This window comes from Notolabrus celidotus, chromosome 10, assembly GCF_009762535.1.
Source record: "Notolabrus celidotus isolate fNotCel1 chromosome 10, fNotCel1.pri, whole genome shotgun sequence".
NCBI lineage: Eukaryota > Metazoa > Chordata > Actinopteri > Labriformes > Labridae > Notolabrus > Notolabrus celidotus.
Window position 1 is genome coordinate 36061223 of NC_048281.1, and position 27326 is coordinate 36088548.

At 43.0% G+C, this 27326-nt stretch overlaps 1 protein-coding gene across 1 annotated transcript in view; it reads left to right on the top strand.

Moving 5' to 3' along the window:
• Positions 1-26180, top strand: part of satb2 (SATB homeobox 2) — a 79166-nt gene extending 52986 nt beyond the window's left edge. Inside the window, exons 11-14 of the mRNA XM_034693166.1 lie at positions 682-834; positions 5698-5892; positions 23921-24130; positions 24366-26180. Coding sequence (XP_034549057.1) covers positions 682-834; positions 5698-5892; positions 23921-24130; positions 24366-24848 — 1041 coding nt within the window. The 3' untranslated portion in view covers positions 24849-26180. The remainder of the gene's footprint in view (positions 1-681; positions 835-5697; positions 5893-23920; positions 24131-24365) is intronic.
• Positions 26181-27326: the final 1146 nt, after the last annotated feature.

Genomic DNA, 27326 nt, shown 5'->3' on the forward strand with positions numbered 1-27326 from the left:
CCCGGAGTCGAGCTGCGGCACGTCACGCCGCCTGTCTGTAAACTTTTCCTTTATCTTAAACAAATCCTGTTTATAATGAGAAACAGCCTCAAAGCCATCCGAGCAGCATGCTGTAAACATAAAGGACATTATACAGTATTTGTTTCCATGTGCGGAGAACAATTTAGCCACATCAGCGATAAGGATTTCTCTGTGATGTCAGGGCGAGCGTCCATTCACGGAGAATCTGAGAGCCGCTCTTATTATGTCTGTAAAATTATCTCAGCATCGTTTACACTGAGGGAATGTAAGCTAGCTGGTCCGTACTCGTCTCGTGGACGACTTCAAACGGTGTGTATACAAGCTTCTCTGAGAGCCAATACATGTTCCCCCAAACAGAAACAACAAAGGAAGACAAAAGAGGAGGACTTAATGACTTTGATCTGTAAACAAAAGTCATGTGGAGACGTGCGCCGCAGATGTGAGCGCTGCACGACTCGTCTGATCATCAGCTGATAACCTCCTCCGCTCTGACATGTAAACACCCGGAGATGCTTTGTGGATTCGTCTCCTCTTGCAGAACTTATCCGAAGCACTTAGTGAGAGATTCTCTGCTTCGTGACGTTTCCTGTCGCACACACTTATCTCACTTTGGTACTCACGGTTTGTGACGTCATACGCTCTCCGTCTCTCTCCTCGCAGCCAAAGCCGAGCGGGCCGACCTCTGACCTCCCGCTGAAGCTGGACTCGCTGGTCAACATCACGTCGGGGATCTACGACGAGATCCAGCAGGAGATGAAGAGAGCCAAGGTGTCGCAGGCGCTGTTCGCGAAGGTGGCCGCCAACAAGAGCCAGGTGAGGAAAACACTGGGGACAAAAAGAGGAGGATTTTCTGCATCTCAGATCTTTTCTGTTTGATAGATTTATGCACAAAAAAAACTGCATTTAAAAGCTCATAAAAACTTAAACTTGAGGTCTTGAGTCAGAGTCAGAGAGCTGCACAAGAGGACTGATTAATGTGGGCTCTTCCTTCCTTTTCTAGACCTGTTGGGACTTTTTAAGATCCATGCACGGATCATAAGGAACATAAAAAGGATGATGTCCTGCATCTAAGATTTGGATGCATCAAGAGTATAAAGTATTTTCTGATTAATAGATATATGCACAAACAAAAACTGGATTTAAAAAACGTAAAACTTGAGGTCTTGAGTCCGAGTCTGAGTGATTCTCTTAAAGGCTCTGATTCTGTGATCGCTCAGGCTCTTCCTTCCTTTTCTAGATCTGTTGTGACTTTTAAGATCCATGCACGGATCATAAGGAACATAAAAAGGATGATGTCGAGCATCTAAGATTTGGATGCATCAAGAGTATAAAGTATTTTCTGATTGATAGATTTATGCACAAACAAAACTGCATTTAAAAGCTCATAAAAACTTAAACTTGAGGTCTTGAGTCAGAGTCAGAGAGCTGCACAAGAGGACTGATTAATGTGGGCTCTTCCTTCCTTTTCTAGATCTGTTGGGACTTTTAAGATCCATGCACGGATCATAAGGAACATAAAAAGGATGATGTCCTGCATCTAAGATTTGGATGCATCAAGAGTATAAAGTATTTTCTGATTAATAGATATATGCACAAACAAACAAAAACTGGATTTAAAAACGTAAAACTTGAGGTCTTGAGTCCGAGTCTGAGTGATTCTCTTACAGGCTCTGATTCTGTGATCGCTGAGGCTCCTCCGTCCATTTCTAGACCTGCTGTGACTTTTAAGATCCATGCAAACTGGTGTTATCTGCAGACAGCTGTAGAAGTACAAACCTCCAATTGCAAGACACTAAAAATGTTCACCTAACAAAGATCGACGGACTCTAACAGGAGCAGAACTTCAGGGACGGAGCTGCAAATGTTCGGCCTCAATAGGAATCAAATGAGGAAAACACTGAGGACATTAAAGAGGATGATGCCCTGAAGATTTGAGGGCATCATGACAATAAAGTCTTTTCTGATTTAGAGATGTTTGCACAACAAAACTGGATTAAAAAGCCCATACAAATGTGAAACATGGTGCATCAGGTCAGAGGAGCAGAGTCAAAGTGCTGCATGAGACCTGTTGTGACAGTTCAGATCCATGCACACTGGTAGTTTTTGCAGACAGCTGCATAAGTAGACACCTCCAAATGCAAGAGACTCATCTAACAAAGATCGAGCAGAGCTTCAGGGACGGAGAGATAAATGGAACTGCAAAGGTTAGGCACCAACAAGAGCTAGGTGAGGAAAACACTGCAGAAAAAACGGGACAAAAGAAAGGGTGATGTCCTGCATCTAAAATTTGAGCACATCAAGACAAAGAAGTCTTTTCTGATGCACAACAAACTTTAAAACTTGATGCATCAGGTCGTGAGTCAGTCAGAGTGCTGCACGAGACCTACTGTGACTTTCAAGATCCATGCACGCTGGTAGTGTTTGCAGACAGCTGCAGAAGTAGAAACCTCAAAATGCAAGAGAATAAAAATCTCAAAGATCGAAGGACTCAAACTGGAGCCGAGCTTCAGGGACGGGGATTTAGACGGAGCTGCAAAGGTTAGGCGCCAACAAGAGCCAGGTGAGGGAAACACTGCAGGAATAAGGGGATATAAAAAGGATGATGCCCTGGAACTAAGATTTGAGTTTATCAGGATGATAAAGATTTTTCTGATTGAGTTGGAAAGCTCATAAAAATATAAAACTTGATGCATCAGGTCATGAGTCAGTCAGAGTGCTGCACATGACCTACTGGGACTTTAAAGATCCATGCACGCTGGTAGTGTTTGCAGACAGTTGCAGAAGTAGAAACCTCAAAATGCAAGAGAATAAAAATCTCAAAGATTGAAGGACTTGAACTGGAGCAGAGCTTCGGGGACAGAGATTCAAACTGTGCTGCAAAGGTTAGGGAAGCACTTTATTATTCTACCTCTTAGTTTGGGACGATCAATGCGGAGAGAAGCTTGTTTGAAATTCCAGAGGGAATGATTCAGACTTTCAACGCCAACAAACACCTTCAGCTTCTTGCCCACAGGTGAGAGGGAGGACTGCAGCTTTGTAAAGCAGTCCTTTGCAGTTAGGATGCCTTCAGTGTTTGGATTTATAAGGTGTTAATTTGGACTTGGATCATCCACAGAGCTCCCCTCCACCTTAAATCAAACACCATGAAATATTGACCATAAAAACTCAGTTTGAAGCAGGTTCAGGTTAAAAATCAGAGCATCAGACGCTCCTCTACTCGTCCACGTGGGCTGCATGCTGTAGATCCTTGCATAGCAAATTCAAAAAGAGGAAATTTAACACCAGATTTGTCGATTTTTCACGATCCTGCAGAGTGTTTGTGTTAATTCTCAGCCCTGAAGACAGCTGATGAAAGTGGCTCAACCTGTCCTCTGCTAACAATCCCTCTCTCTCTGCTGCTAACGAGGATATAAACACCTTGCAATCTTAAAAAAGAGGACATGCATGTTTGTTTCTGCAACTCTCAGGAGGAGCTGAACCTCTTCATTTAAGAATAACGGTCATGCTATCATAAACGCGTGTGACTGAGAGCTGTGAGCGTGAGAGAGCTAATCTGCAGAGATGTATACAGTGTTCTTTATGCTCCTGCGTGTGTGTGCATGTGTGTGTGTGCGTGCGGTTGGCGAGGTCCCCCTGCTCGGTGGGTCTGGGGGTGGCTGAGGGTCACGGCTCACTGCACCCATCTGCTGCAGCTGGCCACAAGGACGGCGAGCGAGCAGAGAGAGGGAGATGATCAGGCTATTAGCGGCGCCGCTGCCCGAGGTGGCGGCTGGTTGAACACAACAGCTGGTGTCACAAACTGAACCAGTCTAGCAGATATAATTCAATCTTCTCCATCTCTCCTCCGCTCGTCTTCCTGTCCTACAGATCCCTCGCTCTCTCTCTCTCTCTCTGCATACTTCCTACTTTCTCAACTTTCAACTCTGTTATCACAGTTCAGTCCTTTTATCCCTCCTTGGTCCCCTCTTCCTCATCATCATCCTTCAGAGTTCTCCTTCATGAAGTTTCCTTCAGGGTTCAGTTTTTGGGTTCCTGTTCACAGAAATATTCTGACTGAAGCTACACAGGATTTCATTTCAAGCTGCAACCACCACTCTTAAAATATGAAGTCCATGCAGAAGTGCTATAAACTGCAGTTCCTCGAGTGTCCACTAGAGGCTGGCTGCAGAAACACAGGAAGCCGCATACACACCCATTCAAAGAGACGGTCTTTACAGCAGAAATAAACATGTTTACAGCCTGTTTCAAAAAACACTTTAGGTCTGAAGAGCTCATTTCTCTCTCAGGGGCAAATTTAATTATAACTCGTTATTTTTAAAGATATTAAACATCTGAGTTTTGCCCATATAAGGGCGTGGCTGACTTGATTGACAGGCGGGAACACTGTAGCTGTCAGTGAGGAGGCTAAAGGCCCGCCTCTTTACCTCACACTAGCTCCACAGAAGTTAGGTTGAGTTCAGCATTTCCAATATGGCACCCGCCATTGATTGGCTTCAGGAACAGACGGATGATGGGTTAGCAAACAGGTTAGCCTAGCTTAGCATAAAGACTGAGAGCAGGGGGAAACTGATAGCCTGTCTGGAGTTTCTGCAACTTTACACGAAATCTAATCCCCAACTCTCTGATTTCAACTTTTCCTCTTTGGTCTGTTTTGTCTGACTTTCTCTGCGTTATGACTGAGACAAGATATTTGAGAATGTCAGCTCGTGCTTTTGGAAACACTAAACAAGATTTTTAACAATTTTCTGACTTCATGCAAAATGTTACAACAAAGTGTTTTAAGGGAAAAAATCTGACCTCATGAGATTAAAGTCTAGGAGCACATTAAAGAAGAAAAAAGAACATTTTGATAATAAACTCATGATATTACTGAGAAAAACATCAATATATTACATTCCTGCACCTTAATCTACTCTCCTACATAAACAGACTCTTCAGGATGAACTCAAGACTTCTCTTTCTTGTCATTTCCCATCATTTTTGCATAAATAGTGGAACATAATGTTCCTCACTAACTCTCGTTGGTGCACACGTTTAAAAAACATACTTGAAACAAGCTCAAACATTTAAAAACGGAGTGTGCTGCAAAGTTAAAACAACATGCATGCTAACATACGGTCTCTAATGTGTTTTTAAATGTTTGAGCTTGTTTCAAGTTTGTTTTTTAAACATGTGCACCGACCAGAGCTGCAGAGGAACATTATTTAGTTCCACTATCTCTGCAAAAACGAGGGGAAATGACAAGAAAGAGAAAATTTTATTTTATCCTGAAGATTCTGTTTATTTAAGAGACTAGTTTAATGTGCAGTAATTTAATATATTGATGTTTTTCTCAGTCAAATTATGAGTTTATTATCAAAATGTTCTTTTTTCTTCTTTTTTCAAACAGAGGAACTGATGAATAGAATCCAAACAGGAGAAAGACAATCAAATGTTTGAATTAAAAGAAATTTAGACGGTCTTGTGACACCCTGTCATTTTAAAACTTGTTGGTTAATGTTTTATGTGAGTACCTGCCTGAGGACTACAGATGAAATTTAGCTATTGTGCTAATTCCTGCATATTAACATTGAGGCCTTCTGTTGAAATGTTGATTAATGTGCATTATCTGAATCAAATAATCTCAAATTAAAGTTCAAATTAAACGATGATAACCCTCCGTCTCCGTCTCTCCAGGGCTGGCTGTGCGAGCTGCTCCGGTGGAAGGAGAACCCCAGCCCGGAGAACCGCACCCTGTGGGAGAACCTGTGCACCATCCGGAGGTTCCTGACGCTCCCGCAGGCCGACAGAGACCTGGCGTACGAGGAGGAGTCCCGGCACCACCACACGGAGAGGCTGCACACCGTCCTCCACCTGCCACAGGACACCCAGGTAAGACCCGGACGCTAAGCGCTCACAGCTGCGGCTGACATGCGACTCCTATCTGCACGTCCAGATGGAAGGTTCTATTTACACCTGGCGTTAAAATGCATCTCCGGAGCACGCATGAGAAACAGATTTCCTGCACACGCCACCTCACCTCACAATATTTACATCTGCTGAAGTAGATTGTAAACACCTGATCCGGATTCTGCAGCTCGCAGAAATACTCTGAGGATGTATTTTCACCGACATGATTTGATTTGAGCCGGCGTACGAGAGTTTACTCTCCCTGACATACGTAGGTGTGTCTGCTGCAGGAGAATGTGTTTTATTTACGTTAGTTATGATCTTGTTTTTGTCAAACGTCTGCTGATCGTTTCCAGAGGTGCTGCGCGGGCAAACCTGCAACACATCTTAAAGGAGTAGTTCAACATTTGATCCAATGACTCAGACGTTCACAGCGTGGTGAAGAGTTACTCCTCTGGTTTTCTTGCATCTGGTTCAAGTCGAGAAATAGCCGAACATGCACGCCTCGGTGGCGCTCTTTTATTCCTTGAATCATCAGATTTAGAGGACCTCGTTGTCACCTTTAAAGAGAGGAAGATGAGCTGTTTTCCCTTGTTTCTGGCCTCTCTGAAAGTTTATCCTATCCTGAGTAGAAGTCCTCACATGCACGAGTCAAAAACACTCGTGCATTTAAAACGTGGCCTGATTAAGTGTTTGCATCATAACATGAAGCAGCAGTCCTAAAAACAATCTCCATGCACGAGAGAAGCTCACTTTTGGATGCATGATTATTATCCGGTTCTAAATACACATGCAGAAACATCCTTTTCTTTAAAATTGCAGCATTGTTTATTTGATTTGCATATTTTGCATCATAAATCTGGATATTAAAGCCAAATACAGCAAAGTTATATGCACAATATTTGCTCCCAGGTTGTAAAAAAGTAGATTTATAACTTAAAAAGTCAAATATAAGAAGCTGTAGGTGTCACGTTTGCAGACTTGAACTAAACACACATCACTTTCCAAACACCAAAGACGTCCCTCAAAGACGTCTTCTCTACGTGTGAGAGGAGAACTCAACTTAAAGATTTCATAACTGCTTAAATCTTAGTGTGAACACTTCCTCTAAAAGTCACCCAGCATGAAATTCAAACAAAGTCTAAGGTCCTCTGTGTCGTGGTCTCCTCTGAGCAGCATCTGTGTTTGTTTAAAACGTGCAGAAAACAAAATGTGCAGAGGTGTCATCTCCAGAGCCGGAGCGCTGTCTCTCTTCAGTCCGCACCCATCCTTATTAATGCTGTTATTAAAATCTGTTAGTGTGTGTGTGTGAGTGTGTGTTCAGCTCTGTTTGATCTGGATGTGTGTGCACATGTGTTAGTGTGTGTGTGTGTGTTTGTGTGTGTGTGCGTGCCCCAGCGGAGTGAAGAGTAAACAGTGTAGCTGGGTGGTGTGGCACTGGAGGAAATGCCCCATTAGCTTAAGAAGAGGAGGAGGAGGAGGAGGAGGAGGAGGAGGAGGAGGGAGATCGATGCAGGACACACACACACACACACACACACACACACACACACACACACACACCACTGTAACCCTCCTCCCGACACACACGCTGACCCCGTCTATCTGCCTCTCCGTCTATCTGTCCGTTTATTACTCCTCAGCTGTATAAATCCTCTTATCTGTTATTGATTTAAAGTCACAGACGGGACAGAAATCTTCAGAAACATCTACTTTCTCAGAAGTTAGAGTAACTTCAGTGATTGATCGTCTCTCACACCAACACACGGGACAGTTGGAGGTTTAATACACAGAGTATTAAGATCAGGAAGAAAACTAGGAGGTAAAATGAAGAACAAAACGTTCATGTTTGGTTTGTAACTCCTGCAGTCAAACACAGACATCTATGACTTCAGTACACTCTGGTATCTTCTTCCATATTTACTGAGGTCATGTTTGAGATGAGCTGAAACATTGTTCTTAAGGTAAATGTTAAAATGCATGCAAGGGAAGAAACTTGTTCCCAAACTTTTGAATCATTAGTCTGTAAAATCCATTGAGCCTCAGTCCAGAACAGCAACAACATCCATTTACCATTTCATCTTTAAGTCACTTTAGAAACATCACAGGAGGACATAAGTGTTTGCATCTCCTGATTTAAAGTAAAGAAACTTAAGAAACTGTCTTTGAGTTTAGAATTGAGATCAGACCAATCAGAACACCTGATTGGTGGATACTACTCAGACTACAGACAGAGACCAGAACCCTCCTCAGACTAAAACCCAGACCCTGAGATCCAGATCCAACATGTCTCTGAATCAGAATCTGTAATTACAGGTTAGTTGTAACTGAAAGTAAAAAGCTTTGTCAGGTCTGTCCTCAAGAGGAGAAGAAAACTACGTCTACAATGTTTGTTTGTTGAATGGAGGTGGGATCCATCATTTCTGATGCTGCGTTCAGGGAAGTCAGGGAATCTAAGCGCTGATTGTCTTTAGTGACACAGCATCAAGCAGATTAGTGTCTCAGTGTAAATGTTTGATGTAGAACAGATTGTTAGCTGCTCTTCATGCAGATATCTGTTTATAGAGAGAAAGAAATCCTCCCCTGGATTGTGTTCCTCCTGCTGTTGCTCTCCATACAGACTGTTTCTCCTGCAGACACCTGATTGGTGGATACTACTCAGACTACAGACAGAGACCAGAACCCTTCTCAGACTAAAACCCAGACCCTGAGATCCAGGTTCAACATGTTTCTGAATTAGTTGGGATCCATCATTTCTGATGCATTCAAGGAAGTCAGGAAATCTAAACGCTGATCAGCTTTAGTGAAAAGCTAATTCCTGTCCTCAACTAGACTCATCCTATACTGAGTTCTTGTGCAGAAACGCAATTTGCATTTAGTCTGAAGACACTTTTATGGGTGCAGACTAGGTCAGCTGATCAGTCATGTGACCTGGGTTTCCCATAAACTCAAAAACTGACTGAATTTAACAGTTTGATTTAGTATGTTTTGATAGCTCAGTATAGCATTCCTTTTGCAATATTTTGAAATATTCATATAGAATAGTTCTTTAACTGATGACAGGTGAAAGGTCAGGGTCAGCCCCCCCAATCATCACAGCAGGTTTAGTGTGAGCTCACGTCCGTCTTCCTGTTTCAGAGGCTTCCTGTCTCACCAGCAGCTCATCCTGCCGCCTGAACACAAAACTCTTATACACCACATATAGTCCATACCATCTGCCATAAATCAAAACCAGCCCCAGTCCTGAAACTTCCCGTTTCAACACAACTCCTACGGGCTGCTCTGTAGCTCCGCCCCCTTCCCCCTCCCATTCAGAGCTGTGTATTAAAGGCTGATGGGAAGACTGGGCGGAAGCTGTGGTGGCACCATTAACACATTCCTCTGCTCCTCCAACACTCCCAGCAGAGACTAAAAATAAAGAGTACCCTCATAACGCCCATGTTCTCACACACACACACACACACACACACACACACACACACACACACACACACACACCGCGCCCTGACAGACACCAGGAGAGGAGCTGTGGAGAAACATTGGTGATTTATTAATGGGAAACGAGGTGTGTGTGTAGCTGTCTTCAGACCCTCCTCCTCCTCCTCCTCTTCCTCCTCCGTCCCAGATGAAGCCACCACCAACCTCAGGCTCCAGCCAGCCTGCCACCACAGACCACACATGTGTCCCATCTGCCACACACACACACACACACACACACACACACACACACACACACACTGATAGAGGGTAATGTGAGCGCTGCTTTGTGTTGTGGACAATGAGAGGGTCTCTAAAACTGTAACAAGCGACCACAGAGTACACATGAAAAATGAATGTGGTGCAGAGGCAGAAACGCCGCCGTGCGTCCCGTAGACTGTATTAATAATAGACGTAGACTCTGTGATGTCACACATTGGTTTGCCGCCAGAAGTGACCATATTTGGACGAGAGGGGCGGAGCTAGAGAGGACTCAGTTATTAGAGCGGTCCAATCTCTGCCTGTCGCTGCCTCATCAACCATCGTGTCGCCCTCTGATTGAGACTTTATTTGTGGTGAACTTTTTTAATTCATCAGACAAACGAAGCTGAGACGACTTGTGGTGCGCGGCGAACAATACCCGGACCTGTCATCGCCGGCTCGAGGTCTTCTTTAGGGAGGAAAGACAGCGAGAATACTGACTCCCATTCATGAGCCAACAGGAATAAATCACTGTATGACAAACACTGAAGCCAGGTTAGTTAGCACAGACAGATACCCTCTCTCAAAGAGGCCACGCCCCCTAATTATGCATCACTCTGAACAGGTGATTTGTATATAAATTCAGCCGTACAGTCGTCATGAAGAGAGAAATGAGCTCTAGAGACCCAAACTGTTTTTGTACCAGGCTGTAAACATGTTTGTTTCTGCTGTGACATTTTACATGGGGCTCTATGGGGACTGACTCACTTTTGGGAATAGCCTCTAGTGGATGTTTGAGGAACTGCAATTTTTGGGACTTCAGCTATTTTTAAAATTCTCAAACCCTACAGTAAACAGTGGAAAGAGGATGTTAGCCAGAGGTTAAATCCAGGGATGAATTAAGCTGAAAGGACAGCTAGCAGCTCCCACCTGTCACTCAAAGAGGCCACGCCCCTAATTATGCATCACTTGAATGACCTTGTATAAATCAGGGTTCACAATTTCTCAAAATTTCTCAACTTCCATGTAAAATATTCTCAAGAAGGCCTTTATATTGCAGAATATCATAACTGATTGAGGTTATAAAAAAATGCAGTATTTTTTAGATCTCACAAATAACGCAAAGAAATTAAGTTTATTTCAATTTTTAAATATTATCACCAAAAAATTGAAATTCTAAATCAGGTGATCATGAATGAAAAAATATAGTGGAACATTTTTAATTATTTTAACACAGCGTTCATTTGTCCGGTCATGCTTTCCACTAGTGCTCTGTTAAATTTGTCCAGAGCTGTCCGAGCATCTCAAAAGTATTAAACATAATTTTAAATCCTAATATTCCAGTTTTAAATATTCCTACATAGGTTTCTATAAACCTTACTGACACTGGGTGTGAATGTTGGATAGTTATCTTTAGGCTTTATAAGAAAATTATGCAATTAATTTTAAAAACACATGAAAAAGTAGCACAGCAGCTATTTGACCGTCTTTTAACTTGAATTACAAAAACTCTGTGACCTAATATATTTTAAAATGTAGCGTTATTTAAAATAGAATTCCCTGTAAAGTCGTCCTGAATAAAGAACTGAGCCGTAGAGACCATCACTGTTCTTGTACGAGGCTTTAAACACGTTTATTTGAGCTTTAAAGTTGGACACTATAACATGGGGCTCTATGGGGATTGACTCACTTTTGGTGCCAGCCTCAAGTGGCCACTCGTGGAACTGCAGTTTAGGCACTGAAGCATTCTCTTCATCTCTGCGCCCTCAGAGGATGCAGGTTTAAAAACCCACACACGAGTCCTGCGTGTGTGTTTGGACCGGACTGTATGTACAGTAGCGTGAGCCACTTCTGCATGTCTCTGAGCTTTGGGAGATCTCCAACTGTGTGTGTGTGTGTGTGTGTGTGTGTGTGTGTGTGTGTGTGTGTGTGTGTGTGTGTGTGTGTTGGGTCTGCAGGTGCTGCTGGAGTGTGTGTGCATGTCAGTAAACTCAGCAGCATCACATTTCTCCATGAGTGACACGGTCCTGGTGCTCGCTCCACAGCTCTTATTCATACGGCTTTAGCAGTTAAGTGCGTCCCACAGCTAATTTGGCAGAGTCTGCCCTTATAAATTATTTCTTTATTGTTTTTGCTAAATTGATTTCTGCTGCTAGAAGAGGGTGTTTATGTGTGTGTGTGTGTGTGTGTGTGTGTGTGTGTGTGTGTGTGTGTGTGAGAGAGAGAGAGGGAGAGACCGCTCACCATGGCTGAGACCCCAGGAGTGGTGGACTAGAACAAGAAGTAACAACCGCTGTGACCTCCCTCCTCCTCTCTCTGCAGTGGAAATCTCTCTGTTTCAGTAAATATGTATGAAATGTAGAAGAAATAAGAGCGGTCGAGGCGACGCATCAACAGCGGACGATTCTGCGTTTACAGTTAATCCCTGACATGGTTGCTTCCCTTGTAGTCGACTGCATGGGAGCTTATTTTGGAAAATGTTTGTAGAGTTAAAGAGAAAAAGAAGTGTCTTAAGTAACACACAGATTAATGAGTCATGCTCAGACCTTTCACTTCCCATAATGCAACTCTCCCGTCTCTCTCCATTAGACTCGAAAAAAAACTCCCTGATTTTGTAACTCTGCCGTCCCGTCCAAGCCCACGCCGAGAAAAACCCGGATGACATCATCAGGTATTACTTTCTCAGAGTTTGGAAAGTTCCCACCAGAAGCATTACTCCAGTGTTTTTAACAGCCAAGCGTTTCCTCCAAGCTTTTCAGACCAAGCGGCATCTCCACTCTTAAACTATGAAGCTCATGCAGAAGTGTTAAAAACTGCAGTTCCTCAAGTGTCCACTAGAGGCTGGCTGCAAAAAACACCAGAAACCACATACACACCCATTCAAAGAGAGGATCTTTACAGCAGAAATAAACATGTTTACAGCCTGGTTCAAAAAACAGTTTAGGTCTGAGGAGCTCATTTCTCTCTCGGGGTGACTTTGTTGTAACTCTGTATTTTTGAAGATATTAAACTTACAAGTTTTGCCCAAATAAGGGCGTGGCTGACTTGATTGACAGGCGGTAACGCTGTACCTGTTAGCAAGGCCCGCCTCTTTACCTCACACTAGCTCTACAGAAGTTAGGTTGAGTTCAGCCGGTGACGTCAGGGAGACTACATCCGTTTATAATACGGTCTAAGGTTCAGACATGTTGTGGACTTGTATTGTGTCATGCATTTGCAGGAACAGCTCAGGTGCATCTTCTGACTCTGCAGAAATCCACTGAGCTGCTTCAGTTTCAGGGCCTTGAGATTCTGGTTATCGGTTCCTGTGCTTTCTTATTTCACGAGTCAAACGTTGGTCGTGAAAAAGGCGAGCTAGTTTTGTTCTAATGGTCCCTGTAGTCTAGTCCTTTCCATTGTTTTGATGCTTTTGCAATAATCACTGTTTACTTTTCTGCAGAAAACTCAAAATTAAAAGAGGCACGGCTGCAGAAACCGTTGTGGGTTAGTGGGGATCTGGTGCACAACTGACTTCCAGATAGTTTCTCTTTTATTGCAAGTTTAAGTGCTGCTGAATCGTACGTCGGCTCCCCCCGTGTGTCTGCGTCTGTAACTTTGTGTTTCTTACAACCAACTGTCTTCAATCAATCAAGCTTTATTTATAGAACACCCTTCATACAAATCAAATGCAATTCAAAGAGCTTTACAGCAATTAAAAGAAATACAAATAAAATAAATAGCAACTAAATATGAAGCTGAAGTGGATTCAGAAGTAGAGACTAATGCAAAACAATTGAAATATAATGTATATAATAAACAATAAGAGGAAATAGTTAAGAAATAAGTCAATAAAAGATAAAACATGACTAGTAGACAATAAAAAAGGTCTATGATAAATAAATGCAATACAAAATTAAGCTAAAGGAGTTAAAAATAAATAAAACAATAGAATATTAAAATAAATGATAAATTAGTGACATTAATATGATACATTAAAAGAAGTTATTAAAAAAATAGATGACTCAAAAAGGAGATTTTTAATCTCAATGGGACCAACCTGGTTAAATTAATTTAAATAACAGTCAAATTAAATCATATAGGGTCACTTATTAAGATTTGTTAACTCTGCACCCTTTCCTGCAACGTTTGCACTTTTTAAATCAGAGGATAAATCTGGAAGCTGCGACACTTTGTTTTCTGCTTCCTAACTTCACTTCAAGATGACTCCCTCCCTCTCTCTCCCTCTCTCTCTCTCTCTCTGTCCCTCTCTCCCTCTCCCTCCCTCCCTCCCTCCCTCACCCCCCCTCGGTGCATCCCGGTGGCCTCTTATTGTGGGAGGGTGGAGTTTCTGGCAAACCACAATTAACTTAATTGTTTAATTGCAGATAAATGGAATGAATACCACACACAGCCTGAACCAAAGAAATATGCAATGTCTCAAGAGCATGCACATAAACAAATATACGACCACACAAACACACACACACACACACACACACACACTCAGCTGCTCTCCCCGTCTGAACAACAACGTGTTCAGCTTTTCATCAAAGAAACATTATTTTACAAATAAAAAACGAAAATGTGAAGTGACTCATCCACTCCCTCCGCCTGAATCATGAATTACAAGCACACACACTTATTCCAATACATCTCACACACACACACACACATGCAGACACACACACACAGACAGCAGGACAGACGGACAGATGGAGAGAGAAGCAGAAAATAAGAAAACACACTCTGATTAACAGGAAAAGGTGAAGTCATGCACAAAACTAACAGAAAAGTGATTTTTCCTTCATTACGTATTTATCTCTGTGTTAATGGTGTCTCTGGTGGTCACACACTGCCTCCCTCACCACACACACACACACTCACACGCTCTCACACACTCTCACACACACACCGCTCAGGGCCCAGGAGAACCAGAGCTCATTAAGGAGAGGATGAATATTTCATGTTGTATAATTCTTTCATAGTTCTGCGCCGTAATTTGCCTTGATTTACGTTTAAAAGAAAACTTTTTCATTTCAGCACGGCTCGGAGAGAGAGAGGGGGAGGAGGGGAGGAGGGGAAGAGAGAGAGAGAGGGAGAGAGAGAGAGAGAGGGAGGGAGAGAGAGGGAGAGAGAGAGAGGGGAAGTTTTCAGGAATATTGAATCAGAGCTGTAGAGGAGCGGGTCAGGACTCCAGTGTTTGTGGTTTTGGGAGAGCAGAGCTGCATTGTGTTGCTCTGAAATGACGTTTCTTCCAGAGTGTGAAGGTCAGGAGAAGTCAAATACAGACCAGAATAGGCTCCGCCCCTTTTTGGGACCTGATTCTGCAGTTTTCTTGTGGTCTGATGATGAAACATTAAACCATCGAAACAGAATAAAGCGTATAATGAGAAGCTGAGGGGATCAGGAGAGGATGCTGCAGACCCTTCATATTACAATATCTTACTTTACTGCATGATCACAACATTTATCACTTCCTTATAGATTAAATCTCACACCTTTGCTTCAGCAGGGTTCATTCTGGACTCATGGTTGTTGTGCATTTTCTTTAAATGTAGACAAAGAGGAGGATAAATTAAGTTTGTGTTGTTGTGGATCAAGCTTCCCCCTCATGTCAGATTGTCCCCAACATTACCAACTTTTTAAATCAAGTCTTAAAACATATTTTTACTTCTTGGCTTTTAACCAATTTATTTAATTGAATTTTATTCTATTTGATTTTAATTAATTCATTTAATTAATTAACTATTTTTATTTTTTCCAGTATTTTAAGTTCTCTTTGTTTGGTAAACTTTGTTTCTCTAAATGTGCTTTATCATTAAAGTGGATTGGATGTTGCATAACCTCTAAGAGCATCAATATTGTGCATCAAGTTAAAGAAAAAGCAGAACTTTGACTGACTTCAGGTTGAATACAAAATAAAACAGCTGCTGCTGCAGAAGGACAGTCATCCTCCTCATCCTCACATCCAAACTCTGATGCAAGTGCTGTTATAGTGATCTAATGTTGAACTCTGATGAAATCAGCAGGATGAAAGCTAGCTAAATAAGATGACGTAAGATGTGATGTGTTCAGGTTCAGTCAGTAAAATGACTGTTAGGGAAAGGTAATTAAAATGTCATTTAAAGAATTTGTTTCCAACAAATAAAGGAAAATATTCAATAGTTTAATCAATAAAGATTCAGGTCATTAAGGACGCTCAGTGTCAGTAATCCAATCCACTTTATTTATTTAGTACATTAAATAATAAAGTTTACCAAAGTGCTGCACAGTGAGGTCAAATAAGTTCAATCACACAGAACATAAAACACTGTAAAAAAAAAAATTAAAAAAAAAAAAAAATAATAATAAAGAAAAAATGAAATAAAATAAAATAAAAAAATAAGAATAATAATAAAGAAAAAATGAAATAAAATAAAATAAAAAAATAAGAATAATAATAAAGAAAAAATAAGAATAATAATACAATTCAATAAAATAAATAAATAAATGCAAATAAAAACAACTATCCTCATCTCTATCAGGGTCGCCTGTAAAGAGCTTTAAAATCCAAGTTAGCTTTATTCTACTCATTTTACCCCAGCTCCTAATAAATGAGTCTATTGGAAATGTGCAGAAAACAGAAAATCAAATAAAGAAAATGAATCTAATTAACTTTGATAAATGTCCCTCCTTTTTAAAGCAGCATTATTTCAGCTCATCATGCATTAAAAAGCTCCTCTAGCTGAGTATAAAATGCATCACTGTCTACATTCTTTGTTTCTGTCACTGATGAGTTTTTCCCAAACCTTAACCAAGTTGAGTCTTCTTTTAACTTTGACCATGATCTTTCTCTGCCCTTAAACAAGACGCTGTTGAACCCAAACCACCATCCTCTCCTCACTTTCACCAAACTGTTTTTATCCCTGACCCCTAACCAAACCGTTCCCCCCCAGGCCTCAGGTCAGAGACCGGGCCCATGAATCAGGCTCAGACAGCTTAGTGAGAAAAAGATCCGGTCCTTCTGAGAGAGACGGGACTCAAAAGAAGGTCAGGAAACCTTTAACTGTGGAGGACTTGTAGTCCGGTGACGTTCAGGGGTGTGGCTGTGTTTCCAGTTATTCGTCCCCGGGGTGTGAGTCTGCTCGCTCTGACATATGACTAATGCTCTCTGTTTAGCAGTTTATAATCATATTTACTGAGAGGAGCAGATGAGTTTAATGATTATCACCTGGTTTTTATGTTCCCACACACTGAAAGGTCGCTCTGCTGCTGCTGCTGCATGAAGACAGATTACCTCCCGTCAGCCTGAAATGCTGAGTGGCAGAAAACGCTTACAGCGAATAAAAGAGAGGGAAAAACTGAATCCACCGGGTCTGTTCTCACCCTGTCAGGATTCTATTTCCCATAACTTCCTGCTAACCATAAGGGCCATTTCAACAGGAGGAACTAGGGTCTAAATTAAGTTCAGGGGTAGATAATCTCCCCCCTCTTGATATAGCAGCTTTTTAACAGTAGTCTTCTCTCAGCCCACCGTGAATGCGTCTCTCCTCCCGGTGTTCCGCTTTTAAAAGTGACCCTGTAAACTGGAGACCTTCAGCTGAACGTGTCAGTGTTTGTGGAGTTTACACAGCTGTTGAAACACAGAGGGAGTTCCTGGGAATGCAAACTAGTTTAGTTTTTATTAAGATTTCAAAATATCCTCATCAGATATTTAATGATGGTCTAAAGACGTTTATGAGGGATGCATCCGGCTGAGAGTCTCCAGTTAACAAGGGTCACTGTTTAAACTATAACACCGGGCGATCTCTGCGATCACGGCTTTTTGAGTTCAAAAGGATTTTAAAGCCGTTTTTTTTTTTGTCAAAATTTTTTTTTGTCAAAATTTTTTTGGGTCAAAATTTTTTTGGGTCAAAAAATTTTTTTGTCAAAATTTATTTTTGTAAAAAAAAATTTTTGTCAAAATAATGTTTTGTCAAATTTTTTTTTGTCAAACATTTTTTTGTCAAAATTTATTTTTTCAAATTTTTATTATTCCATTTTTTTCAAAAAAAAAATTTTCAATTTTTTTTCATAAAATGTTTTTGTCAAATTTTAATTTTTTTTTCAGTTTTTTCCAAAAACAATTCACAGTAATTGTTTTTTTTCCATTCCATCTGTGATTCTCTTGATTTCTCTTTCTTTCATTAGTTTTTATTTGTTCTATCTTTTTTGTATGTGTGTGTACTTTTCAAAAGAAGAAGCTGTGATTCTCTTGATTTAGCAGCGTGTAACAGTAGTCTTCTCTCAGCCCACCGTGAATGCGTCTCTCCTCCCGGTGTTCCGCTTTTAAAAGTGACCCTGTAAACTGGAGACCTTCAGCTGAACGTGTCAGTGTTTGTGGAGTTTACACAGCTGTTGAAACACAGAGGGAGTTCCTGGGAATGCAAACTAGTTTAGTTTTTATTAAGATTTCAAAATATCCTCATCAGATATTTAATGATGGTCTAAAGACGTTTATGAGGGATGCATCCGGCTGAGAGTCTCCAGTTAACAGGGTCGCCGTTTAAACCAAAACACCGGCCGATCTCTGCGATCACGACTTTTTGAGTTCTAAAGGATTTTAAAGCCGTGTTGAAACGTCTTTGCTACTCGCGCTTATCTCCTCTCACGTGTTGATTCAGTGAATCCATCTGTGATGAAATATAGCACCATCTAAAACAGACCAGCTGAGTCTCTTCATGCTAACAGGCTAACTGTTGTGTTGCTCAGAATGATACCTGCCTGTCCGTCTGCTTCTATGGTGTCATCTGTGATGAATGGCATTCCTCTTTGTGTTACTGCCCTCTACTGGTCTGGTGGTGTAGTGCATTTACTTTATTTCCTCCATACATCACTGGCCTGATTTACACAATCTACCCGGGACTTCAGCCCACGGTCGAAACACAGACAACAATGGGGGACCAGGAACCTTTTAGTTCAGGGGAAAGTAGTTCTGGGGGCTAAAAGACATTTGGACTCTTGGTCCAAATGCACCTTAAGTTTCTTTGTTAACTGGCTTTCTATGGTGTCAACAAGCAGAAGCTAAATGTGTCTGAACTCTTCTCTGTGGATTGATTTGACATGACGTGTGATCAGTTTGTCTCTGGTGTTGCTCATGTTAGTGAAAGTTAATAACCGTGGTCAAGGGGTTTTGACCAATCAGAATCAAGCATCTTATACAACCAGAATCAGGGTAATAAGCTCTCATAACTCGATCTGTTGGTGGGTAGAGCATGCAGGAGGAGGAGGAGGTGGAGTGTTCAGTTATAGTGACTGTTTCTGAGTTTGTCACTAAAAGGAAATTTCTGCAAGACTAACAGAACAGAGAGGACTCAGAGGAGAGCTGTGGTCACTGCGTCCTCCCTGAATGTGATGATACAGAAGGATATGTGCTTGCTTGTACAGAATGGGACAGACTGTAGGGGTCAAAGGTTACCAGACAAACAGACGGAGGAGCTGGAGGAGTCTCCGCGAGGACTGAAGGTGTAATGAAAGCTAAGGGGAGGTAGACTGGGACGAGGGAGGTGGTGTTGGAGGTGGGGGGGTTCCTGGCGTCCACCAGGTTCAGGGTTGATTTGGATGTGGAGTCATGTTGGCTTGGCAGAGGCCCACTTCATTAGTGTCCTGATGCATTAGAGGTGAGGAGAGAGAGGGGGAGGAGAAACAGCTAGTAAAAGAGGGGCAGAATTAAAGGTACGAAAGAGGAGTGAGAGGAAGAGATGAACTCTGAAGGAGCCGGGCGATGTGTGTGTGTGTGTGTGTGTGTGTGTGTGTGTGTTTGGCTCTGCTCTGTAACATCATCATTAGTGCATGAAGGAGACCAGGCCCCGCTATGTGTGCATGCATGTGTGTGTGGCGATTGATCCAAGAGTCCTCGCTGTCAGGACGGATAAGTTTAAAAACGATGACGGTCTGAGAGGAGGGCGGGCGGAGACGTTCGGTTCCAGAACCCCCCTCCACGAGTTCAGTTATTAAGCGGGGTCTCTGTGGTCCTGATGTGTGGTCCTCATTAGGCCAAATAGGGTAGATATCTGTTTGTTGTGGGCCGGGGTTTCCAGCTTTCTCACAGTCTTTTCTAAAATAATCCCTCTGTGTGAGCGAAACTGAAGATTATGTGGGAGGAAAAGAGAGAAAAATGTCAAAAACCTTCTGAATTCCTGTAAATTGGTCATCCCCCCTACCGAAAATAAAACCCCTGCGAGTGAAACCGGAGCAATTTCATGGTCTGGCCTGCCCTCAATATTATTTAAGTAATACCCTGTTATTATTGAAGAGAGGGAGAGAAAAGCGAATGACTATTATCTTTATGTGGGTCCTTTAATTTTAATGCGCCACAGATTTATAGCTGGGCATTCCAGTGGGGAGAACCCCTCCCTGCTCTTAAAGCGAGCGGGCGGGACACGACCGCAACGCTCTCACAACAGCCACTACCTCCTGACAAACAACCCAGAGCCCCACTTTCCCTCCCAACACTTCGTCCGGCCCTCCTCGCTGCTGTCACACGGCCCTCCCGCCGCTCCTGACAGCCAGAGGATCCATCCGTCTGTGTCGGGGAGAGCCGCTCCACCCATCACAAAAACAAACACATTACTACACCCACCCTCATTGTCTGTATTTATAATCTCCATCCCAGCTCTTCTCATGTGTCCTATTTTAAACCGGCTCTCTAAATCTTAACTGAAAACCTGCAGAGCTTTGAGCTCTCTGAGTCAGGCTGAGTTATCGACCGGGCGGAGTTAATAAAGATCATTCATCTGGAGTCCATCTCCTTCCTCTTTGAAAGTACACCCACTGTGCTTTAATACATGAACGCTTCATTTAAGTAAATACTAAGTCAAATAAATAACCAGGCAGCAAATCACAAGATCAGCTGGAACGCATTAAAAGGATAAAGTTTGTTGACTTGTGACACATTGTGGCGTCACCCGCTGGCGTCGTGAAGCCAAACGAGGGCACTCACCGTGTTGGTATTCCAAAATTGCATCATATGTCTCCTCAGTGAACCTTTGAAATCTACTTGCACGATGAATATTTAACAATCAAGCTCTTACTGTTTCATAAAAGAGACTTCTGTTGTTGCAATGTCACACAGGCCTAACCAAAATGACCAGAGGAGTTCCCCAAGGCTCGATTCTTGGGCCCCTTTTGTACCAACACCACAGGAAAACAAACCGACTGTAATTTTAAACATTTCAATCCCATGAGATAAGATAAGATAAGATAAGATAAGATAAGATAAGATAAGATCCTCCTTTATTCGTCCCACAACAGGGACATTCATGGAGTTACAACAGGAAACAGTATATACAGAAAAGAAATGTCCATCAGAGACGACAGCTTGGCCATAATCCTCCTGTCAGACACCACCTCCACAGGGTCCAGGACTGAGCTGGCCTTCTTCCCCAGTTAGTTCAGTCTTGCTCTCCTGTATCCTGACCGCCCACAGCGACTGTAATCAAGGCAAAGCTATCTAGAACATCATCAAGAGAGATGCAGGAAGGATGCAAATTTGCTTGTAAATGCAAAAGTCCAAAATCCATGCATGTCTTCCCCCACACTTACTGTTTCTCTCCAGCTGTCCTATCTAGTAAAAGCGAAAATGCCCAGTTCAGGGACTCCAGAAAGGTCTAAGAAAAGAGCAAAGAGAGGGAGACCAGAAGAAAGAAAAAGAGGAGAATAAATGATGAAGGAAAGGACGGGATAAGAAAAGGAGACATAAAGGATGAAGAAACATGGAAATAAGAAAGAAATGAAAGGAAAGAAAGAAAGGAGGAAGGAATGAAAGGAAAAGGGAATGAAAGAAAGTAGGAAGGGAGGAAGGATGCAAATTCGCTTGCAAATGCAAAAGTCCAAAATCCATGCAACAGGTTGTCGTTAAACTAGCGATCTAAGAATGCCCCATGTACAGAGGCTACAGTCCTCGTCCCAGAGGTCACCGGTTCAACTCCTGGCCGTGAAAATTAGCTGCATGTCTTCCCCGGCTCTCTACTCCCCACCCTTACTGTTTCTCTTCAGATGTCCTATCTAGTGAAAAAGAAAATGCATTAAAACTATATTAGAAAAACAAACAAACATATATACTGTGTATTTTTTTAACAACTGCAGTTTTTATCTGTGCAATAACCCTACTAGTGTTTATATATCAGAAATATATTTTTATTATTTCTTCTCTCAGATTCCTGCACATGTTTGTGATCGTGCATCAATTCTAAATTCTGCAGCACATGTCCCCGGTTGCAGATCGTTCAGGCCGTTATAGATAACCTTCAGAAACAGTGATCTATATTTACATCATCGGTATTTTAAGCTTCTGTCATTTCAAGAAAGAGAGTTTTGTTTTTCTCATCACTGAGCAGATAATACTCCAGTTTATTCAGCATGTCATCGATTGGACGTGCAGAAGTTCCCCACACTTATTAAAAACCAGCTGAAATGATTGGTTTGTTGTTTTGGTGGTTTGTGGTGAGTCTCAGATCAGACTTTCTTCCACGAGGGTCATGGGATTGAAATATTTTTACTTGTTTAAAAAGCACCGGATGCTTCTGAATGCTTTATGTAAGAGGTTATTAATTGAATTAATGCTTGAAGCTTATAAATCTAAAGCATAATATCTCCTTTCTTTGAGGGAACTGAAACCTTCTTTATTTAGAAAACGCCAAAACACCAGCAGGTCTAGACCGTCCTCCATGTTCTATATTTAACAAAGACCCAACATCAAGACCGGATCAGATCCAGTCCCCTCTTCCAGACAGGACTCAGTCTGATCTCATCTTAATCCACCATGAGCAGAGCACTTTGCAGCATTTAGCAAGTTACAGTGGCAAGGACAAACTTCCTTTAACAGGCAGAAACCTCCAGCAGGACCAGACTCATGTTAGACACACATCTGCTGAGACCGTGTTGGAGAGAGGGATAGAGGGAGATGAAGAGAGAGAGAGAGATGATAGTGGGGAGACGGATAGTAGTAGTTGTAGCAGCTGGAGTCTGGACCACGTCCACAGCAGCAGAGATCCAGAGGAACCTACGAGACAAGGGAGCTCAGGGACTCCAGAAAGGTCTAAGAAAAGAGAGAAGAGAGGGAGACCAGAAGAAAGAAAAAGAGGAGAAGACATGGTGAAGGAATGACAGAAGGAAAGGACGGAGTAAGAGAAGGAGACATAAAGGATAAAGAAACATGGAAAGACCAAAGAAAGGAAGGAAGAAGAGAGAGAAGAGAGGAAAGAAGGAATTAAAGGAAAAAGGAATAAAAGAGAAACAGAAAGAGAGGAAGGAATGAAAGGAAAGAAAGGAAAGAAAGAAAGAAAGGAAGGAATGAAAGGAAAAGGGAATAAAAGAGAGAAAGAAAGATGAAGGAAGAAAAAAGAAAAAAGAGAAGAAAGAAAAGAAAGGACGGAAAGAAAGAAAGAAAGAAAGAAAGAAAGAAAGAAAGAAAGAAAGAAAGAAAGAAAGAAAGAAAGAAAGAAAGAAAGGATGAATAACAGACCCCAAAAAAGGAATCTACAGCAGAGATCCAGAGGAACCTACGAGACAAGGGAGCTCAGGGACTCCAGAAAGGTCTATGGTTAGTAACTTTAATGGGACAGGAAGAGTTAAAGTGAGAGACAGGCAGAGAGAGGAGAGAGAGGGAAAGACAGGATCCCAGTGTGTCAGTCTAAGCCTATAGCAGCATAACTAAGACCTGGTCCAAGCCTGATCCAGCTCTAACTATAAGCTTTAAACCTTTCTCGATACGATGCACTCACAACCTGAAACCGTTCCCCTTGATGTGATCGTATTTAAACTTCAGTCACGTCTCGTTCTCTTCTCTCCAAACCTTCAGACTGGATCCTCAGCCCGTGGTTACACACCTCCTTAAAGAGGATTGCATCACCCTCCGTCCTCTCTCATGTTTCTGAATGAGCTGGTTAAAAAGTGACGAGGTGTCAAAAGTTAGTGAATCAGAAACTTCCCTGCAGACGGGTGGTTGGCGTTTTACTCGAGCTAATCTCTCACACACATTAGGTCAAAGGTCAGCCGGCCAGCCTTGGAGCAGGTTAATCGGCCGTGACGCTCTGTGAGCTGTGAAACACTTGTTCTCACCCTCGGCTCACCCTGCAGGCTACTGTGTGCTGCAGGGACGGGGGACTGGTGTTTTAGAAGTTAGTGTGAGGAACAGATTATCCTCAGGGGATCATGTTTTTATTTAATCCAACAGATTAAAGCTCCAGAGTGATGATTGTGTAGAATAAAGTCCCCGCCCCCGTCGAGCAGAATCTGTATCTTTCTGCTGCAAACAGGATTCAGGGTCCACATGTTTGACGTCACTGACACATCCTGCAGTCTTGATCAGGGGTCACTGTGCCCCATTAATCAGCTCTTCTGTCTGTCTCGCCAGGCGCTCCACAGGCCGCCCCCGCCCCAGATGAAGGAGCACCGCCTGTCCCCGATGCGTGAGGAGCAGCTGTCCGCTCAGGTGAACGAGGAGGGGTCGCATAACGTGGGACCAGGAGGTCCAGGAGGAGGATGTCCACCTGGAGCAGGAGGGAGCGGCGGGAGCAACAAGAAGCCGCGATCACGCACCAAGGTAAGATGATGGGACGTTCAAGAGTGCAGAGATGGAGGAAGAGTTGTAGCTGCAAAGTTGAACCTGATGCAGAGGGTGTCTTAAATCTGAAGGGGTCCAAAGGCCTGCAGGGGAGGACTCCACAAGCTGCTAAATGATCTGCTGGGGTCTTATTTGATTCAGTGCAGACTCCAGCGTCTAAAGGGGGCTGCTAGCTGAGGGACTTTCATTCAAAGCTCTTCATGTCTTCCTCTAGATTTCCTTGGAGGCTCTGGGGATCCTGCAGAGCTTCATCCAGGATGTGGGCCTGTACCCAGACCAGGAGGCCATACACACCCTCTCAGCCCAGCTCGACCTCCCCAAACACACCATCATCAAGTTCTTCCAGAACCAGCGCTACCACGTCAAGCACCACGGCCGCCTCAAGGAGCTGGGCGAGAGCGCTGCGGCCAGCGGAGGCGTGGACGTCAGCGAGTACAGAGAAGAGGAGCTGCTGTCAGGATCCGAGGACCCCGAGTCCAGTGAAGACGGAGCCGAGGAGATCTACCAGTCCACAGACGGGAACGGAGGGAGCGCAGGAGGGATGAACCAGCTCCCTCCGGCTTCCTCCGGCTCCAACTGCAGCCAGTCGTCCTCGGGGAGCAACGCCACTCAGGAGGAAGGCAAGGACAAGGGGCACGGCCGACCCGGCGGGAGCTCCTCATCCAGTCCAAGAGAGCAGGCTGACTACCAAAGGTAGAGACTGACTCCCAGAGAGGACGGACGGAGAGAACACCAACAAACAGAACAGGGGAATAAGATAAAGTCAGGAGGGACGGGTCGGGAATGAACGTCTGTGTCGGCACAGATTAACCAGAAACCATTCGGCTGAAATACTGCACAGACTCTTCATCGTGACAATCTCAGACATCCGTGAAGACCTGACGTGTGGAGTGAAATTACCTCAGCAGGTTTGCTTTGACACAGAAGTGGTTGTGCAACTGTGAAAAACAAGTTTCCCCAAAAATGATTCACTCCTAAACTCTGGAGAGACTTTCTGCTGCTCATTCCTCCGACAGATTCAAAACCTCCTCAACGCAAACCATCCAACATCTCATCACCAGAACGCCACTCCGAAAGGAGGAGGCGTCCTCTCCAAATCTGAGCACAGTCACATAATAACACGTCCTCCTTTTAGTGACATTCATAAACCGGATCCGGGGCCTCCTCAGACCTCCAAGATCCGATCAATCCTCAGGACACACTGACTGATGTTGCTAATGCTGTCGCCTGCCTGAGAACACGGATGGACCGCGGCGCCGACCGACCGTCCATCAGAGAGATCAGAAACCACCTGAAGTCCTCGCCCTCGCTTCGCCGACACACTCCAGAATCACTTCCTGTCCTTTATAGCACTTACTGTTCACTGAGACACGACGGGTGTGACGCGGCGTCGCCTCGGCTCCCGCGTGTCCGGAGGAAGAGGCGAACATGTAAAGAACCGGACGGACGGACGGAGCGGAGATTCAGCAGCCAAACAATCAGTCACTTTATGTGCGGTAGTTCCACTCTCCCTCTCCTCCCCCGTCTCCCCCGTCTCCCTCCCTCTCTCTAATTGAAGCCCACAGTCTTGTGTTCCACCACACCTCCCCGCACTTAAACTTCACCAACCCTATTTATTGCTATCTTTATCCATGATTATTATTATTATCATTATTGTTATTATTGTTGTTATTATGGCGAGAGTTTCTGTCATTGCGTGCTATTTTTAGTTTTGTTTCCATGGTTTTTAAATATTGGTTCGCAGAGCCGGGCGACACGAGACATTAAGAGCACTCTGCCCCGAAGAGGAGGAGGAGGAGGAGGAGGAGAGGGTGGAGGAGATAAAGAAGAAGAAGAAGAAGCAGTTACTGAGTGTTATTTGGTTTGGAAAGATCCTGTCATGTTGCATTACGCCATTTTTTATCATTATTTCCAAAAAAAAAATTATAGATAAGACTTGTTTTAAAAAAGAAATAAGAGGAAACTGTGTTTTTTCGCTGATGTTGATGACAATCTACTTTTTGAGCCATTAAAGAAAAGTGGCAGGTCGGACTCTGTTCTTCACTCTGGATGTGTGTAAATACCCGACACGGGATAAATTGTTATTGTTCTACTTTCTTTTTTTTATTTTGCTGAGTGACTTCAAGTGTTTGAGCCAATTTGGAGTAACAGAAAAAGTGCTTTCTTTTTGTTTTTCTTCAGGACAACTCAGTGAAATCAGTTCATTTCGTCGTGCCGGGAAAAATTCAATCACGAGAATATTTAAAGAGAATTCACGAGGGCTGCTCAGAGTCCACCAATCATATGAAGGGACTACCGATCGAAGTTTGTCAGAGGAAACCTGCGTCACTTCTGTTTGAAGCAGCGTGATTATTCACCCTCTCTAAAGAAAGTGTCAGTGAAGCCTGAATGATGCAGATCAACGTAGGAACTAAAGTCAGTCTTTCTCTTGCTTCTTTAGGAGACACAAGGTTTGAAAGGGGGAGGTGAGCTGAGCTGCTGTTAGCTTGTAGTAGATGCTGAGCTCGTCTTTAGGGAAACAGTTCAGCTGATTGACCTGCTGAGGTCTTCATTTCATCAAAACAAAAAGTCTTTATGTTAGAGAATCTGGATTTTAGGCCTCATGTCGCAATGAGGGGGCTGCGAGCTGAGCTGCTGTGAGCTGTTTGTATAAAGTGACTCCAGAGAGGTCTCCTCCTCCTTAAAGCAAACATGTCTGATAATAAAAACACATAAAAAGCAGTCTCACATTAAAGTCAGCTTCCTCCAAAAGTCTTCTCCAGATATGCATAGGCTGTGAGCTGAGCTCCTGCTTTCTAATTTGAGTCATTTCTAGTAGCTTAGCTTGTTTTCAGTCTCAAAGCTCAGTGTTCAAAACTGCTGTTGTTTAAAACTCTGTATTAAAACCAGTGGAACATGAAACAGAGCAGTTCTGCAGACACAGCACGTCTAAAGGAGGCTGCTAGCTGAGCTGCTGCATGATTATCTGCAGCAAGAGAGAAGAAACATTTAAAAGAAGTCTCCAAAACAAACAGATCAGAGCAGGTAGAGTCACAGAATGAATCAGTTCTATGTAAAGGCTGCAAGCTGAGCTGAGTCCTTCATTGTGGTGAAGCCAATTTATGAAAAGAAGTCTCCTTTCCTCAAAAGACAGACAAATCTGGGGATTATAATCAGTAAAAACTCCAAATCCACA